At 35.1% G+C, this 20021-nt stretch overlaps 1 protein-coding gene across 1 annotated transcript in view; it reads left to right on the top strand.

The window, feature by feature from the left end:
- Ephx4 (epoxide hydrolase 4) overlaps positions 1–20021 on the top strand; it is a 39391-nt gene that overhangs the window by 7529 nt on the left and 11841 nt on the right. Inside the window, exons 3-6 of the mRNA XM_047519261.1 lie at positions 4399–4556; positions 9436–9564; positions 13818–13921; positions 17711–17859. Coding sequence (XP_047375217.1) covers positions 4399–4556; positions 9436–9564; positions 13818–13921; positions 17711–17859 — 540 coding nt within the window. The remainder of the gene's footprint in view (positions 1–4398; positions 4557–9435; positions 9565–13817; positions 13922–17710; positions 17860–20021) is intronic.

The raw sequence follows: 20021 nt of genomic DNA, 5'->3' as shown, positions 1-20021 counted from the left end.
AAGAAATTATAAACTTGTTTGTAGGTCAGGAATACTTAATGCAACAAAAACATAATACTTATTAGTAATGTGTGTGAAAAAGTGCTTTTTAATCAGAAAAGCACCATACAATGTATTATCTACATTTATCATCATTTCCTGAGAATAGCAGTTGAAGAATGGTGATGTTTAATGTATACTATTATATGGTACACAGAAAAAAATAAAATCCCAGGGCTTCTTTCTTAAAATCTAAAGGAAACATCAAAGAAGATACACATCTGTGAGAACTTTAGCTAAATTAGTCCCAAATAAGGCTGTTTGTCAAAGATGATTTTTCTCCCACTCTCTTTACCTCAATTTGCATCTCTTTTAAAAACATTTTTGAGCTGACCCAGGCAATTTCTGTGAGCTGTCTTCAACCCCAGCTGCATGGAATGCACGTGTCATCATTCAAGAGCTGAGGCAAGTGAACGCTTCTCTGGCAGATGGCTGAGCACAGAGGCCGAGAAGACCACGGCCTTTCTCTGTGAAGAGGAAAAAGATGTTTTAACCCAAGAGGGGCCAACCTGGTAACCTAGGAGGGGCTGAGCCCTCCTTAGGTTAAGAGTAATAACTGGGAAAGAGGTTGTTTTTTGTTTTTTGTTTTTCAGTGGCCCTTGCTATTACCTAAAACTACCAGAAAAAAGACAATTGTGAATGAAAATAGTTTTGTTTATAATTTCAGAGGTTACTGATCTCATAATATGTCTCATTCTTGTATTAAAGGGGTTGTTTCTGTTTAATTCATATGAATGGCATGCCCATCAGTCTATCACTGGGGTGATTTCTTTTTCAGTTTAAGGCTAAAGTGTGTTATTGTTTTTGAATTTTAGGTAGAGGACATTTAAATATTCTTTTGTAATTTATTAAAATATGCAGTTACCCTATGTCTTAGAATTATTTAGGATATAATTTGGCTCCATTCATTGTTAACAGCACCAATAGACGTGTTTGGTTTTATTTATTTATTTACTTATTTATTTTTCAGTACAGGGAATTGAACTCAGGTGTGCTTTACCACTGAGCTACATCCCCAGCACCCTCACCACTTTTTTTTGGTACCAAGGATCAAACCCAGAGGTGCTTAATCACTGAGTCACATCCTCAGCCCTTTTTATATTTTATTTTGAAATAGGTTCTCACTAAGATGCTTAGAGCCTCACTAAGATGGTCGGTCTGGCTTTGAACTTATAATCTTCCTGCCTCAGCCTCCCCAGTCACTGAGATTGCAGGCATGTGCCACCACACTGACTGGCTCCATTCCTTTTTTGTATTATTTTAAGATGAGGTCTCCGTAAGTTGCCCAGGCTGGCCTTGAACCTGTGATCCCCCTACCTCAACCTCCCAAGTAGCTGAGATTACAGATGTGTACCACCTTGCCTGGCTCTTTTTTAGGCAATTTCAGTGACATCCAGGTACCACATTACATGATCTCTAATGCAATTTAGATGCAAAATGTAGAATTTTGCAGTGAATCAAATTTTTACTTTGAAATCTTTAAACGAATTTTAAATAAAGATGCTAATACTTGATATTTAAACAATGCACTTTTAATAAAAATGGATGATAAATTCCCCACCAAGAATATGAGACTTTTAGCTGTCATTGTCTTAAGATTTGAACTGGGACAGAAAGTCTTATTGAACAAAGGACATTTCTAGCACTACCATTATTCAGTGTTCCATTAGTTTGTTGTTCTACTTATTCAACAAATCTTTATTAAGCACTTGCAGATAACTCAGGGAGCTCACCACTGAATAGAAGAGCTAGCTATCAACAGATCATTATGTAACATGTGCCCAATTCACTGAGGAGTGTACAGAAGGGGACACCCACACCAGCCTGTAAAGGAGGCAGCCTGGGATATCCCCTGGAAGAGAACATGTCCAATGTGAGGAAGAGTTAACAGAGAAGTAAGAGTAAGGGATTGTGGGGTAATAAGGGATGGTGGGGAGGGATGATATTTCAGACAAAGGATACCATATGAAAAAAACCATAAAAGCGAAACACAGTACTCATGTGTTCACTACAGCTGCTTAAGGCTTCAGGGGCAGTATAACGTATACTCTGAGGCCACATCATCTAAGTTTGAATCCTAGTTGTCCTACTTGCTAACCCTGTGACCTTTGGCATTTGTTAACTTTGCTGTGCCTCTGACTCTTCATTTGTAAAGTGGGGATAATAATGCCTACTTCATAGTCTCATTTTGAAGATCAACATTATCACATATGAAGCACATAAAATTGTGCCTAGCATATAGTAAGAATGATGTGGATGTCAACTCTTTTTATTTTAAAGCAAGTGACAGAGAATGAATGAAAAACGATCAGTCTGGAAAACTGGGCAATTGTCAAATTCTAAAGGTTTGGTCTTCTAGGATAATGAGCTTGGGCTCCATGTTACTAATAATAAGAAGTCATAAAACATTTTTAAGCAGGGCAATGACATAAGACAGTCTGTGGTTTTGCTATATCATTCTGATTTTGTAGAAGAGAGTGCTGAGGGGAATGAAATGGACACAGACCAATCAATAGGCTGCTGCATAAATGGAGGCCTCAATTAAGGTATTCATAGCAGGATGGATGGGAGGAGTGATTACATAAATATTTAAGAGGTTAAATCTACAGAACATTATTGATTTGTTAGGAGAGATTATAAAGAAGGAGGAGTTGAGGTTTACTTGCAAAGACAAGAATCCAATTCAAAATTATAATAAAGGCTAATGAGAAAATAATAAAAATCATATGTGAACATATGAGATAAGGAAGCAAATTGCTTCATTTGTCTGTTACAACCCAGAGATAAGATTAACAAGATTACTATGGCCCAACCAAAAAAAAGATGCTGTCTCTTAACATTTTCAAATTCATCTTAATTGTCAATGTTTTTGCAGATTTCTCACAAGTCATAGAAACCCTAATGTTAGATCAGAGGTTCTATATCCATACCTAATTCTAAATATGTGTCTGACACCTTTCCTAATAGTCTATCTATTGATATAAGGATAGGTTATCGACTTGTTAAATGGACCTAACTACTTTATGTCACTTGGCATTGCAGTCTCCTTCTCACTGCTGGTTTATAATCTTAACGTCTATCCCTGTGTTTGCTTGTCTAATGCACTCAAAAAGTATTTTCAGAGAATAATCTCCCATTTGGCTTGTGTCAAATACTTTTACACTGTGTTTTCATGAACAGATGTGCATGCAGATGCTCTTTTAAAAATACTTATTTTGAGTTCCATAACATGAGTCACTTTTTAAAAAAAAAAAAAAAAAAACCTCTTTTTCATAGCTCTTATCCAAAATAACTTTGCTTATTTGAGGAAGAAAAACTCCTGGATCTCTGTTTTTTTCAATTAATTCTGTCCTTCATGATCAAGTACAGGGGGAATGCCTGGCTCAGCAGAGGCCTCCATGGCTTGGCTGCTGCACTATAGTTATTCTAACTGGTCAGTGCTGGTCGTTTTCATGGTTAAATGTTTTGAATATCACTCTTGATTATCCTCACGGTCCAGGACCCTCCACAGCATTTTGCTTTGGCAAGCAGAAGTTTGCCTTAAATTGTTGCTCTATCGGATTCTTTCAGTGACAGTTTTTGTTTTGACTTCCATATTTTTTCATCCATTAGTGTTATAGTTACTAAAAACATTGAGCCCTATTTGACAGAAGAGTAAGATGAGTAAAATCTACTTTAGAGGAAAATAGATTTTCATCTAGTAAAATGGTTCTGCAATATGAAAGTATTTTGTTTACCTTATTCTACCAGAGCCTAGGCAGAATTGGCATTTAGATGTTTTGGTAAAACTCTCAAACTCATCTTTCCTCTCCATAGTACTTAAAAACTTTATAATCTGTTTGTTCTGTCTAGAAATTCAGGCTGTAAATTGACTGTTCTTAGTACAGATTCCCTGATTAAAAAATACCTATAAAATTGAATAAATATATGTATATTTGTATATATGTGTATGTCAATTTTAGTATCTCATATTTTGTAGTTTCTGTAAATACTGGTCTTTTGTCTAACCCACTGGAGCTGGTAAAAGATAAAATAACTGTAATAAAGATACTCGATGCTTCCTTCTCACAAGGTTCTCTTTTTCCTGCTGACATGCAACTATGTGACCTTTTTCAAAATAAGAATTCTTACAATTTTCCACTTAGTAAATCTTTAATGTTACTGTTTGTTCATTTTTGAGATGGAGTCTCACTGTGTGATCCAGTCTTGTCTCAAACTCCTAGGCTTAAACTATCCTCCTTCCTATCTCAGCCTCACAAGTACTGGGAGAAACCTCAGGCGTTCACTCTAATACTGGCTAATTCTACTCTTTGTGTTACTACTTAATAGGGTATTTTTAATGTTTCTTTTTCCCTGCAGGTATTCTTGGCGTTACCAACTGAGGGAATTTAAAAGTGAATATAGAGTTGTCGCACTGGATTTGAGAGGCTATGGAGAAACAGATGCTCCCAGACATCGAGAAAATTATAAATTGGACTGTCTAATTACAGATATAAAGGATATTTTGGACTCCTTAGGTAAGTTAGTTTTTTTAAAAAAGTATAATTCTTTTTAAGGGACTAACATTCAACAAATTGTGAATTGATGAGTTCTTTTTCTTTTTTAAATTGTTTTTTTAGTTGTCAATGGATCTTTTTATTTTATTTTATTTTATTTATATGTGGTGCTGAGTATCGAACCCAGGGCCTCACGCACACCAGGCAAGAGCTCTACCACAGAGCCATAACTCCAGCCCCTTGATGAGTTCTTGAGAGAATATGTTTTCCATCTACCCTAGCTTTTATCTGGATCCTGTCACCATGATTTTTCCTGAAATATTTATATAGGAAATTTTAAATAATGTATCATGAATAAGCAGTCAAGAATGACTTTCAAAATTTGTAATTACAAATAGACCTTTCTTCTCTTCCTTTGGGGAATAAAAGGAGGAAGGTACTGTCTCATTGGGAAATAAATAGATCCCATGTATAATGTTTATTATTTTCAGAACTAATTATTGAAAATTTGATTCCTGAGTTCTGAAAATATATTTCTTCATAGCTCACACCTAAATATTTATTTAAATATTATAAGATGCAAAAGCATTTGCATGACCTCTCTTGAATTGATCAGCTAGTATCACAATAATATTGTATAATGAACCACCCTAAATTCAGTGACAATCATAATAATTTATTCCTGTTTGTGGATCTGCAGGTCAACTGTAGACTGGATCCCTCTGGGTCTTTGCCTCAAACTGCAGGCCCACTTGGGACTGGTTTCTCTCTGAGCTGGGCTGGGAGGTAGCTAATGGCAGGTGCAGGGTAGGGGGATCTTCTCCTGGCAATGGCAGAGGTGGCCAGAGGCTGAGTCCAGCTGCACAACCATATTTCAAGTTTCTATTAGCAGCCCATTGGCTAAAGCAAGATATATAAAATTATAGCACATATGCAATTTTATGGCAGAACCCAAAGTCAGATCAAGCCACCAAAAAACCAAAGTAAATCACATGGCCAAGTTTGACATCAAAGAGGCAGAAGAGTATACTTCTTCTATGGCAGTTTAAAGACGGCAGGGTAAATATTGTTTACCAGTAATCCAATCTACTACATCTCCTTTGACTAAATTCCCGATGTTAACATCAGCATGTTAATGGAAACAACATAGTAAGAAACAACATGAATCAAAGGCCTTTCCTACAATAATCTAACAAGAGAATAGATCTGGTGAGTATTTTTAGAGGAGAAAAAAACTGAATGGTATCTAAGGTCTCAACATGCAGTGTTATTATTGAGTCTAATTGTAATAAAGTAGCTATATTTTCAGATGATGATTTTGAACAGCTATATTTTATTCAGATTTTGTAATAATCCAGTTCAGAGCTGGCCTAAATTTGTCATCACAAAATGTTCTAGCCAAAGAAATAATATAAATAGAGCATTTGTGTGTGTTAATATATAACAATATAATAATATAATATAATATCTAATTATATAATAATATAATATAATAATAATATAATATAATAATATAATAGTGAGAAATACTTGAAAGAATCAATTTTAAGTACTCCAGGAATAAATTACAAATGAATCTTATTCATCTGTACAAGATAAATCCCATAGGAATCTCTGTTAATAATTTAATTCATATTACTATAATGATTACTATAATGATTACATGAAATTAAATTTATATAGTTGCATGTCAATTAATGATGGAATACATGGCCTATTTTTTTTTTTTTTTGGTATTAGGGATTGAACCACTGAGTCCCCAGCCCTTTTTTTTTGTTTTTTAAATTTTTTGTAGTTGTAGATGGACAGAATGCCTTTATTTTATTTGTTTTAATGTGGTGCTAAGGATCGAGCCCAGTGCCTCACACATGCTAGGCAAGCACTCTGCCATTGAGCTACAGCTCCAGTCCCCCATTTTTTAAAAAAAATTTTTAGTCGTAGACAGACACAATACCTTTATCTTATTTATTTATTTTTATTTGGTGCTGAGGATGGAACCCAGGGCCTCACAAGTGCTAAGTGAGAACTCTACCACTGACCCACAACCCCAGCTCCCCAGCCCTTTTTTGTATTTTATTTAGACAGGTTCTTGTCAAGTTGCTTAGGATCTCGCTAAGTTGCTGAGGCTGGCTTTAAACTCAGGATCCTACTGCCTTAACCTCCCAAGCCACTGGGATTGGCATGCACAACATGGCCTCTTAATCAAGAAATGTGGCATACACAAGACACGTGAGGCTGCTACCAGCATAACATAACATACTGTTTTATAGTCATTTTTTGTTTATAATTAGAAAGTATATTCTAAAATAATGATAGAAAGTATAGTAAGTATATAAACCAATAGCAGTCATTTATTATTATTGTCAAGTGTTATGTACTATACATGAGTGTATGTGCTGCAGTACTTTTGTATGACTGGTAGCACTGGTTTGTCTACACCAGCATCACCACAAACACAGGGCTATGTTAGAACAGCTATGCCATTAGGTGATAAGAATTTTTCAACTCTATTATATTCTTATGGAACTACCATCATATATATAGCCTGTCATTGATGGAGATGTGCATGACTATACATAATTGATGGTATAACTAAGACTTTCCACTAATTCAGTTGGACTTCACACTTCCAAATTAATGACTTTTTTCTTTTTTTACTGTGTTTAGTTGTAACATTTGATTTGTGAAGTTAAAGAAAATAGATAATTCCTGAAAATAAATGTTTACAAGTTGGGCTGGGAATATAGCTCAGTTGGTTCAGTGCTTGCCACACAAGGCTCTGGTTTCAATCCCCAGCACCACAAAAAAAAAAAAAAAAAAAGAAAGAAAGGAAAGGAAAGAACAAGTTGGACATCAACAAGTCATTTATTTTTTTTGGTTCTTTTTTTTTAAATTTATTTTTTGTACACAAATGGGATACATCTTGTTTCTCTGTACATGAAGTAAAGACATACCATTTGTGTAGTCATACTTTTACATAGGATAATAGTGTTTGATTATTCCATTATTTTTTCCTTCCCCCCCACCCCTTCCACTCCTCTTTTCCCTCTACACGGTTCCTCTTTCCTCCATTCTTACCTCCTTTCCACTCCCCACTATGTGTAATCATCCACTGATCAGGGAGATCATTCGTTCTTTGGATTTTTGAGATTGGCTTATCTCACTTAGCATGATATTCTCCAATTTCATCCATTTGCCTGCAAATGCCATAATTTTATTATTCTTTATGGCTGAGTAATATTCCATTGTGTATATATATATACCACAGATTCTTTATCCATTCATCAATTGAAGGGCATCTAGGTTGGTTCCACAATCTGGCTATTGTGAATTGAGCAGCTATGAACATCAATGTGGCTGCATCTCTGTAGTATGCTGATTTTAAGTCCTTTGGGTATAGGCCAAGGAGTGGGATAGCTGGGTCAAATGGTGTTTCCATTCCAAGTTTTCTAAGGAATCTCCACACTGCTTTCCAGAGTGGCTGCACTAATTTGCAACCCCACTAACAATGTATGAGTGTACCTTTTTCCCACATCCTCACCAACACCTGTTGTTGCTTGTATTCTTGATAATCGCCATTCTAATTGGGGTAAGATGGAATCTTAGGATAGTTTTGATTTGCATTTCTCTTATTACTAGAGATGTTGAACATTTTTTCATATGTCTGTTGATTTTTTGTAGATCTTCTTCTGTGAAGTGTCTGTTCATTTCCTTAGCCCATTTGTTGATTGGGTTATTTGTATTCTTGGTGTAGACAACGTCATTTATGATTTTACTGTAACTAGTAACTTCTCAACATTCAAAAACTAATCCAAATAATCTTGTTTATGACCTAATTATGTACAGTGATTACCATGACTTCCATACTCAGGTCCATAAGACCCAAGCTGAGCTGGCTATTTCAGGCCTTTTTTTTTTCCCCCCTTAATGTAGATTCCTGGGAGATATTCTAAATTTGTAGATCTAGAGTGGAGACTAGGCATCTAAATTTTCTAAAAATCTGGCTAGGTAATTCAGATGTGCAGACAAATTTTGGAACCACTGAGCTCAAAATACATGTGAAAGTACACAGTTTATAGGACACACAGGGTAGGAGAGTAGAAAGAGTAGTTTTAGAAGTATAACTGTTTTATATGATGCAATGATGAACCTGCCTGTTTCTTTTCTTTTTTTTTTTTTTTTTTTTTTCGTTTTGGTACCATCAGCACATCTTTTTTTTTTTAATTTAAATTTTTTTCTTTTTACAGACTACATTTTGATTCATTGTACACAAATGGCATACAACTTTTCATTTCTATGGTTGTACACAATGTAGATCACACCATTCATGTAATCATACATATACATAGGGTAATACTATGTCTCTACTATATTTCCTTCCCCCACCCTCTCCGGCCCCATTTTCCTCTACACCATCCTAAGTTCCTTCATTCTTCTCTTTCCCCCACCCCCACCGCCCTTTGTTATATATCATCATCCACTTATCAGAGAAAACATTTGGTCTTTGGTTTTTTGGGCTTGGCCTATCTCACTTAGCATGATATTTTCCAACTTCATCCATTTACCAGCAAATGCCATAATTTTATTCTTCTTTATGGCTGAATAATATTTCATTGTGTATATATACCAGAGTTTCTTTATCCATTCATCAATTGAAGGGCATCTCAGTTAGTTCCACAATCTAGCTATTGTGAATTGAGCAGCTATGAACATTGTTGTGGCTGTATCTCTGTAGCATGCTGATTTTAAGTCCTTTGGATATAAACTGAGGAGTTGGGTAGCTGGGTCAAATGGTGGGTCCATTCCAAGTTTTCTGAGGAATCTCCATACTGCTTTCCAGAGTGGCTGCACCAATGCCTGTTTCTTTTCAATGATATCAACATTGTTTCCTCCATCACAGGGTATAGCAAGTGTGTTCTGATTGGCCATGACTGGGGAGGCATGATTGCCTGGCTCATTGCCATCTGTTATCCTGAAATGGTGATGAAGCTTGTTGTCATTAACTTCCCTCATCCAAATGTATTTACAGGTGAGTTTGAGCTTTTGTTAAGACATCTCTGCTAATGTAACCAATTGCTATTGTCTCTGACATTTTGGCTTAAGAACAGAAAACTTAGGTTAACATAATCTTTTAAAAATTGCATGACTAAACCATGATAGCACATGACAGTGTTAGACACTTTGATTTGAAATCTTCCTAAAGGGCCTAAGAATATTTAGCTTCCTATTTGCATGCATACTTTTATTCCTTTTTGAAAAATATTTTTTGTTACTTAGAGAAGGGTAAAGGGAGAAATCCTGTGACATTACTTTGAAAGTAATGAATCCTGACAGCCTAGAAATAAATTCTCCTCTTATCTGACTGCTTTGGCTATTAGAAATAAAGTATTCTTTAAAGCAGAAATTCTCTCTCTTTTTTATTTTATTTATTTATTTATTTATTTATTTTGGTGGGGTTGTGGATGGAACCCTGGGATGGAACCCAAGGCAAGCACTTTATCACTGAGCCATACCCTGAGCCCTAAAGGAGCAACTCCCAAATTTTTAGTCCCAGGACTTCTTATTTTTTTAATTTTTAAAATTAGCACATTATAATTATACTTAACAGTGGTATTTGTTGTTACATATTTTCATGTGCACACCATATAACAATATAATTTGGTCAATTTCATTCCCTGTCAGGACTTCTTTATACTCTTAAAATTATTAAAGATCAGAAAGCTATTTTGTTTATATAGGTTTTATCTGTAAATAGTCACTGTACAGGAACTTAAACCTGAGAAATTTTTAAGATAGGTATTAACTCATTTTTAAAACCTATTACATGCTAACATAAATAGCATATTTTAATGAAAATTAACTACAGCCTACATAAAACTACTAACTACATGAAACAAAATTTTAGTGAAGAATGTTACTGTTTTACATTTTTACAAATTTAATTTTTTGCTTAGTAGAAGACAACTGCTTTCTCATATCTGTGCCTGAATTCAATCAGTTTTAATATGTTGTTCGAATTGAAGAAATGTGGCATCAAATTTGTAACTGTAAAAGGAAAGAATGTTTTTAATAGCCTTTTCAGACAACCGTGGATCTTCTTCCTTAATATTACATCAACATCAGAAATGATGGTTTCTGAAAGGTTAGGAACAATATGGAATGTGATAGCATGTAAAGAAACTTTTCATACTCTGTCACATTAACATCCACTACCCTCTCTAGTACTTTTTAGTTATTTTGGTGCTGGGGATTGAACCTAGGATGCTCTAACACTGAGCTATGTCCCTAGCCCTTTTTATTTTGAGTCAGAGTCTCACTGAGTTGCCAAGGCCTCAAATTTCTGATCCTCCTGCCTCAACTTTAGCTGGGATTACAAGTGTGCACCACAGTATCTGTCTCTCTTTAGGTGCATGACTGTGATCCCAGCAACTTAAGAGACTAAGGCAGGAGGATCACAAGTTCAAGGCCAGCCTCAGCAACTTAGTGAGGGCTTAAGCAATTTAGCAAGATCTGTCTCAAAATGAAATATAAAAGGGGTTGGGTAGGTAGCTCAGTGGTTAATCACCCCTGAGTTCAATCTTTAGTACAAACAAAAACAAAAACAAAAATCCTTTAAGCCTAGCATAACAGCTCATTGTAATCTCAGCAACTTGGGAGGCTGAGGCAGGAAGATCACAAGTTCCAGGCCAGCCTTAGCAACTCAGTGAGATGCTGTCTTAAAATTAAAAAAAAAAAAAAGGGACTGGGGATGTAGCTCAGTGGTAAAGAGCCTGGGTTCAATGCCCAGTGCCAAAATAAAAACAAAACACAGAAAAACAAAAACCTTTAGTATTGCAAAGCTGTTAAGCCCACAGTAGCAAGTGTAAGTTTTCCAAATGTCTAATTTTCACTTGAATGTTTAAATCTTATTAATGGCAAAAATACTGTTGATGGTTTTCCTTGAAGTGAACAGACTTATTTTGTTCAATTTCAAGAAATTATTTGCCAAATACTCATGTTTCACCGAGGATAGTTTGTCCTTCTTTCAAGTAAAAATATGTTCTATTAAAAAAAAAGGCTAATTCAACTCACTAACTCAAGCAATTGCAGAAGTACTTCTTGAGATGACCATTATATTTGGGTATGCAACACAACTACTTTGTGTGTACTTTCTGTTTCATCACATGGAATATTAAAAAGAGGTATGCTTAAAAGTCCAATCTAATAGAATTAATAATTTTTCCAATTTCATCAAGAACCATTATTAAATGGAACTGGCAATTAATTAAATAATTTTACTACAAGTATGCAATGATGAAGAATATGACTAGTAATATTTTTTTAGTGCCACCCCCTTGATTTATCCTAAGGTAGCAGTGGCTTATCCACCATAGTTTTTGTACCATCAGTGCAAGTTTCAGCACAAGTTTCAGTGTCTTAGTATTGTTATGAAATTGATTTGATCACCTGGATACGTTAAAAGGATCTCTCAGAGATCCATATGGATACTCTTTGAGAAGCTTTGCTTTAAAGAGAATTCTCTAAGTCTTAATAGTGATTAACGACCTGTGAACAATGTCTAGGCATATTTGTATTTGGTTTTGGCAGAGATTATATTATTTTCCTCTTTACCTTTGTTAGATTGTCTGAGATTCAAGTATTGCTAAGACCCATAACAACCCTTTAGGAAGCAAATTCAGATCAACATATTTCTATTTCTTCCTCAAAGTTAAACAAGTGAGTAAGAAAGGGACAGCGATGACTACATAAATATTATATATTTTAAATGTAAGCGTTGAATTTTAGATACATTTGCAATTGACCTAACTGTTGAGGTACAGTAGGATGGTTGCTCAGTATTCAAATTTCCTGAGATTCATTATATTTTCCTCAAATTAATTAGGAAGAAATCATAGTACATGCCTGTCCAATTGATCAGGATCCCAGAGTAAATGTTATTTTCATAGTGGTGCTACATAGATAAACTGTAATTGGTAATTTCAGCCAGAAGACACTTGGAATATTTCTGGAACTCTTTTATCAATCATAGTTTCAGTCCCATCAGGTCAATATGAGGTTTCAAATAACATGCCTGTATTTTTTCCTTTAATTGTATTGATCTCTCTTAATGCAGGAGTGAATAAATCTTGTTTAGTGATGACTTTACAAAAAGTCTAGCATAACAGTGGTGCACTTATTTGAAAAATTATATTTTTAAAAACTCTAACCATGTTGAATATAGTTACAAAATAAGAAAAGAATTACCTTTATAGGAAGGAAAATGAAAGTATAGTGGACAATACCCAATGAGTATATATTTACAATAATTATATATCATATTACTCCCATTTTAAGACTTCAGTGTCTTCTCAAAGTACTTAAAAAAATTCTTACCATTCTAGTCCCGCCTGATTAGACTTCTAGTTTTTTGTTTGTTTGTTTGTTTTATTCATCTCATACCACCTTCACCTCCTTCACTGCACACCTGCCCCTCTGGCCTTCTTTCTGTTGCTTGCGTATTCCAAGTCCAGGACCTATTTGCTCTTCCTGAGTGCTTTTCCTAGAGCTTTCCTTCTTGCCATTCAGCACTTGGCCCACATATCATATCTCGAGACCACCTCTATTGGTAGTCCCTCCACCTGACCCCACCATCACTCTCAATATGATCACTTGTTTTCTTTTCTTTATGTCATTCTTGCTTTCTAAAGTGATCTTTTAAGTATTTGCTATTTACTGTACAAGTTCTTTGCACGTGGAGACCTTTTCTGTCTTATTCACTGCTAAATTCTTTAGCACACAGTCAATAGTGAAATATTCATTGAATGAATTTTTTAGGTATATGAATAAAATTATAGGAAATTCTTCAGTTGTTTTTGAGGGCAAATGAATAAGATGTTCAAATCAATTAGTAAGGAAAAATTTTAACAATGGAAAATTATATCACCGTGAATTCCTAAGAAAAATGTTAGGTGACTTATAATTACCTTGGAGGAAAAGCAGTATCTGAGCTTCCTTTTCTCCATGTCAAAACTTCGTGAAGTGGAACTCTTGTTGTTGTTGTTGTTGTTGTTGTTGTTGTTGTTGTTTTACTTAAAGTGCTGTAAGGTTTCTAAATACTAGAAATACCTGTGATAAAGTAAATTTGTACATAAAAATTGTTCTAAAGAGAAATATACACAAACTTTCTGTATGGATTTTTTGTTGGAATCATCCTAAAGGTGAAACTGTCCTAAAATGAAGTTGTCAATGAAAAAAAATATATATACCTCTTGGATAAAGTCAAACATAACATTTTAATTTCAGAATATATTTTACAACACCCTGCTCAGCTGTTCAAATCCAGTTATTACTACTTCTTCCAAATACCACGGTTCCCAGAATTTATGTTCTCAATAAATGATTTCAAGGTAAGTCAAACAAATAATGCATTATTATTTTTATTAATGAAAAATATTTTTAGTGAAGTCCATTTTTAAAAATGAAAAATAAAATAAAATGCTAAAACTTAATGGATGGTTTTAAGGACTTTTCTATAGGCTTATTTACTTTTATAGACTTCATATATTTGATTGTCTGACTGTTTTTCAGTTTTTTTGTGAGAGCTCTTACTCCTCAGGCATATTTCTTTTTAGAGAACATCTCATAGGGAGATGAAAGACTATGATTATCAGATGAGAAAGTTTGACAGCAGCAGAAGTGGAAGCCCTTTGGAATAAACAAAACCCATAAACAAACTAAGCATGCCAGCTGTAGATATCACATGAACACTGATATGCTAATATGTCCAAAATGGTGTTAGATATTGACTAAGTTAAAGAAAAAAGATATTTTACTGAAAATAATTCTGTGTATATCTTTAACAGATAAGGACTTTGGGGTGCAGGGAAGAACCCAGAGCCCCCCACATGCTAAACACATGCTCTACCAAGCACAACCCCAGTGCTGCTATCAAACCTCACAATGAATGACAACTGCTTAGTATCATTTAATACCTATTCAAATTTCCTTAATGATTTTAACTGTCTTGATATACTTCCTTTGTTTGAATCAGGAACCAAACAAGGTCCACAGATTCTATTTGGTGATTATGCTTTTTTTACCTCTTCTTTTTATTTTTTAATTGAGACAGGGTCTTGCTATGCTGCCCAGGCTGGTTCTGAACTTCTGGGCTCAAGTGATCTTCCTGCCTCAGTCCCTGGAATAGCTTTAAGTCTATGCATGTGCTACTGCTCCTGGATGTTACGACCTTTAAAATGTATTACAGTTCCTTTTTTCGTTTTCTTTTTTAATACCAGTTACTTCTTGAAGAGCTTGGATCATTCATCCTGAGAAAAGATCCACATTTCGAATTTGACTAATTGTTTCATTGTGGTGGTATTTCACATTCCTCTAACTTTTCTCTCCCTACTTCACAGGTGATACTGATTTAGAGGCTTAACTGGATTGTTTTAATTTGACTAGAATACTTAATAGGTTGTTCTATGTGTTTTCTAACGTGTCACCTCAGGGAAGCAAATAATGTTCAGTCACCCTGATTTCAATAATGCTAACACTGATCATGGGGCTCATGAGTGTCAGCCTATCCAAAATTTCCTAAAAACCTTTCACCAAAAGAGGTTTAGCATGCACTGATGATGATAGTCTCAATTTATTGTTTCAATATGATGTGCAAAACATTGATTTTCTATCATTCTTTGTGCTTTTACTAACCAGAATTCCATAAAGAATTTTTCGACATCTTCTATTTCATTTTTCTTAGAGTTCACACAAGAATGTCAGGATAAATGCTTTATTCATTATTAAACAACTTTCAGTGTAATGAGTATGTATTTGTTATGTACCAATTAATTACAGTTGTTATGTTTTTTCTTTATACTCAGATTGTCCCATAGTAGGTAAGTGGGAACCCATTCAGGTTAGCTCCTGTGTCCCTAATGTGTCCCTTAAACCAGTGTCAATACTTACATGTTTAGTAACATTAGACCTTAATGTATTTGGTTTACCTATTATTTCTTGCCCTAGAACCAGACATTTATCTAAGGTACTTTAGTGCCTTTTAGTAGGAAGCAGTATTTTGATACCAAAATCTGGGTGTCAAGGTAATCATTGTTACTGGGTTTTCATTGCTTCTAGGTCTTTCCATTGGACAGAATTTGGACATACAGATTTTTCAGAAAGAAGAAATAAATAAATCACAATTTCTTATTTGTATTCCCAAGGCAAATTTAAGACAGGGTTTTTACTTAACTTATGTGATTTTATGTAAAACATTTCTGAAACAAAGTACACTTGGAGAGGTCTTGCTTGTCTCTGTCCCCTCCACCTCTTCCACCCCTCTCCCATAGGAAACCATTTTGTTTAGTTTTGGTTTATATTTCTGCTGTTCTCTTTCTCTCTCTCTCTCTCTCTCTCTCTCTCTCTCTCTCTCTCTCTCTCTTTTTTTTTTTTTTCTTTTTTTTCATTTGTTTGTTTTTGTACCAGGGATTGAACACAGGAGCACTTAACCACGGAGCCACATTCCGGCCCTTTTCATTTTTATTTTGAGACAGGGTCTCACTACATTGCTGAGGGCCTTGCTAAATTGCTGATACTGGCTTTGAACTTGCAATCCTCCTCTCTCAGCCTCCCAAGCTGCTGGGATTACAAGCATGTGCCACCACACCCAGTTCTGCCATTTCTTTTTTTAAAAAATAAGCAAATATGTATTCATTCATCTCCCCCTTCTTATGTAAAAAATAATATATCTTTTATACAAAAGATAAACACTATTTTCCTCCCTTTCTCTCTCTCTCTCTCCCTTTCTCTCTCTCTCTCTCTCTTTTTACTTAATACAATATCCTGGCAATCGGACCTTATAAGTATAGAGAGGTTGTCTCATCTTTTCTTGGAATACTAAGAACACATAGTATACCTATACCACTCTGTGGCTATATAATAGTTTGTTCAACCAGTCCCCCATTGATGGACTTTTGAATTATTTCCAGTCATTTTCTATAACAAATAATGTTGTAGTTAATCCTCATGCATATGTCATTTCATATTTTTGCAAGTGTGTTTGGGGGTTGAAAGTTTTGCATTTTAAATAAGTATTTCAGTTATTCTAATGTAGGAGGTTTAGATCCATACTTTGAGAAATGCTGATATAGAGCAGTATTTTTCAAAATGTAGGTGGGGACCTGTTAGTGAGTCATGAAATCAGTTTAGGAACTTGCAATGTTGACGCCGTCCAGCGGAGTCAATTTGGCACGGGGGACAAAAGAGTAGCAAGGCTCTTGAATTTGGAATGGTTTATTGATGAATCAGGAAACCCGGGAACTGGAACCTGGAACCTGGAACCTCGAACCTCTTAAAAAAAAAAAAAAAAAAAAAAAAAACCCCTCCGGTGTTCGAGGAGAGCCGGCTTATATCCCCTCCAGGAGGCGAAGGGTAGGGCTGACGCCAATTATGCAAACATTAGGTGAGAGCTAGCTGCCCAATCATGGTAAAGGTCAAAAGGAGCAGGCACGAGCAGGAGCGCCTGTGCACACGTTGTGTGCGTGGACTTAATTGGATACGGCCAATGACAAATCACCTGGGTGTGCTTATGTTAATCAATCTCCTCACCGCTGATGTGATCAAAGCAACCTCTGGCTGGCTGCCCAGCACCATCCCGTCCCTGTCCACACGGCATAGCCAACAAATGTTTAAAAATTTATAACAGAATTGAATTGAAAATATCAGTGTATATTATAAGATTAAGGACTGTTTCTTTAAAGTTTTGTTTCATATATTGCATATATATATCTGAAACTGATGTGAACTGAATCATGATGTAAAAATGCATTTGTTACTCTAGTGTAGTCATAAAAGTTTGAATAACTTTGTGGGGGTAAACAATATCTGCAATATTAAGGAAGGCTCTTTAGTAGGGGTAGCACTTGAGCTGGGCCTTACAAAATATGAATAGGCTCCACAAAGACAGGATGCTTTTTAGAAGATTTCAAAGGATATTAAAATGGAAGAATATAATAAAATAAAGCAAGGAAAATAGAAATGCATAAAATGTCTTTGTAAACAATGAGGTATCTAACCTGGGTAAAGCCAAAATTAGGAGTTGTCACAGCACACTGACCACCATCCCATTTTAAAACCAAACTTTTAGTTTTTTTTACTAGATAACTGAATAGTTTTAATTATTCTCTTTTCACTTAAATTAGGCTTTGAAACACCTATTTACGAGTCAGAGCACTGGTATTGGAAGGAAAGGGTGTCGATTAACAACAGAAGATCTTGAAGCTTATATTTATGTCTTTTCTCAGCCTGGAGCATTAAGTGGTCCAATTAACTATTACCGAAATATTTTCAGGTTAGTATAATTTCTTTTTGTTTAAGTAAAATATTTCAGTATGATCCTAAAAAGACAATATTTTATTTTTAAAATTAAGTTCACCCTTTATCCAAAGAGACAAATGAAAAATTCTGATTTTTTTAAGTAGTTGCATGATCTTTTTTATGGAAAATTTCAAATTCGCAGGAAACAATGTAATGAATAACAAATAATATAATAGATTTCCCCATGTAGCTGTTACTTGTTTTATCAAAAAAATAAGAAAAAAATTTTTTCAGTGCTGAGGATTGAACCCAGGGGTGCTCTGCTACTGAACTACATACCAGCCCTTTTTATTGATTTTGAGACAGGGTCTTGCTAAGTTGCCAAGGCTGGTCTCAAACTTGTGATCCTCCTGCCTTGCCCTCCTGAGTTGCTGGAATTATAGGCATGCACCACTGCACCCAGCTCAGCACTTTATGTGTTCTATGCTGTTAGTACTCAAGATACAGTGATGACCAAAACTAGATAACTTGTGGCATTGTGGGGGAAACAGACATTAAGCAAATAGCCACAGCAATGCAATGCATGATTATAAACTAACAGGTTTTGATAAAGAATGAGAACTTAGGAAATGATATTAAAACAAAGAAATAAAGGGTGATTTAGGTATTGATTAGACAAGGTTAAGGGTAGGAGACATTCCAGGAAAAGGAAAAAGCATGGACCAAAGCTGGGTAGAAAGATTCAGTGTTGTGGCTTCAAGTGATAGAATTAAAGTCAATTTGGCTGGAGCACAGAAAGCAAGATTGCAAAGAAGAACATGGAATGAGGGTTGGTCCAAAGGTAGTTAGCAGCTAGCCATGCAGAGTCAAGTAGGTCACATTAAGGATTTAAGAGCATGAATGTGAAGCCAGCGAAAGAGAGTTTTAAGCAGAAAATAGAAATGACCCAATGTGTATTTGGATAAGTTCACTCAGGCCATTGTATGGAGAATATATTGGAGGAGATTCAGACTGAACATGGGGAAACCAAAACAATTCAGCCTAAAGATGATGGTAGCTTGAACTAGTCTGAAAACAGTGGAGAGGGGGGAGAGTAGGTAGATTTAAGAGATATTTAAGAAGTAAATTAAGGAAGGGGTTGGTGATGGGTTAGACAGAATAGGAAGAAGAGGGATGTCCAAAATGGCTCCTGGATTTCTGACATGCATTTCTGTATGGGTAGTCTTGTTATTTACTGATATAGAAAACACTGGAAGAAGAATATTTTTGAGGGAAGGTCATGAAATTTATTGATTGTTGGCTGAATTTAAGGTAGTGCCTCAGATATTCAAATAGGTAGTTGGATAATAAGGTCTGGAACTCAGGAGAATGTCTGGGATAAAAATACATAAAAGCTGGGAATCACTGAGAAAGAATCACTGACACTTCTGAAGCTTTGGTTTCAGAAGATATTTTCTAGGGAAAAAGAATAGTGTGGAAGAGAAGACATGGAACTTTAGATCTGGACTCTTAAGTAGGAGAAAAAGATTTTTCTTGAGAATTAGCAAATGGTTTACAAACTGCTTAAAGATGTGTAGGGTTCTGAATTCATTCTACCTCTGTAATACTGGAAATCTAGGGGCAAGAAGTGTATTTTGACATAGTCTTAGGCTGTTAACACTCTCTAGGAAACCTGGCAGAAAACTAGACAAAACCTCTCCATCTTCAGACTTTAAGATATTGTCATAGATAAAGTCCCTGAAGATAAATTTATGATCCAAATGACAAAAAGCCACCAACAATACCAATCCACCAATAATGAAATCATAATATAATTGCAGCAGAACCCCTGTAAATTTCAAATAATAGAACTAATAGAGACTAATAGTGTGTGTGTGTGTGTGTGTGTGTGTGTGTGTGTGTGTGTGTACTGGTAATGGGGACTGAACCCAGTGGTACATTACCATTGAACTACTTCCCAGTCCTTTTTATTTTTATTTTTTAGAAAGACAAAATATTTTCTTTTAAAACATTGGAAAAACATTGAAAGACAAATTTCCATTATGTAACCAGAAATGTTAAATATATGGAAACTGTAAATCTTCCAAATGTGGTAGACACTTCCATAGAATTAAAAAATTCAAATTATCCTACATTCTTCTCTAATAACAACACTTGGTATAATGGAAATTATCACGACCCTACTAATTATTCAAA

The sequence above is a fragment of the Sciurus carolinensis genome, chromosome 1 (genome assembly GCF_902686445.1).
Source record: "Sciurus carolinensis chromosome 1, mSciCar1.2, whole genome shotgun sequence".
Lineage (NCBI taxonomy): Eukaryota > Metazoa > Chordata > Mammalia > Rodentia > Sciuridae > Sciurus > Sciurus carolinensis.
The sequence above is the reverse complement of the archived record's forward strand: the minus strand, read 5'-3'. Positions and strand labels throughout refer to the sequence as shown.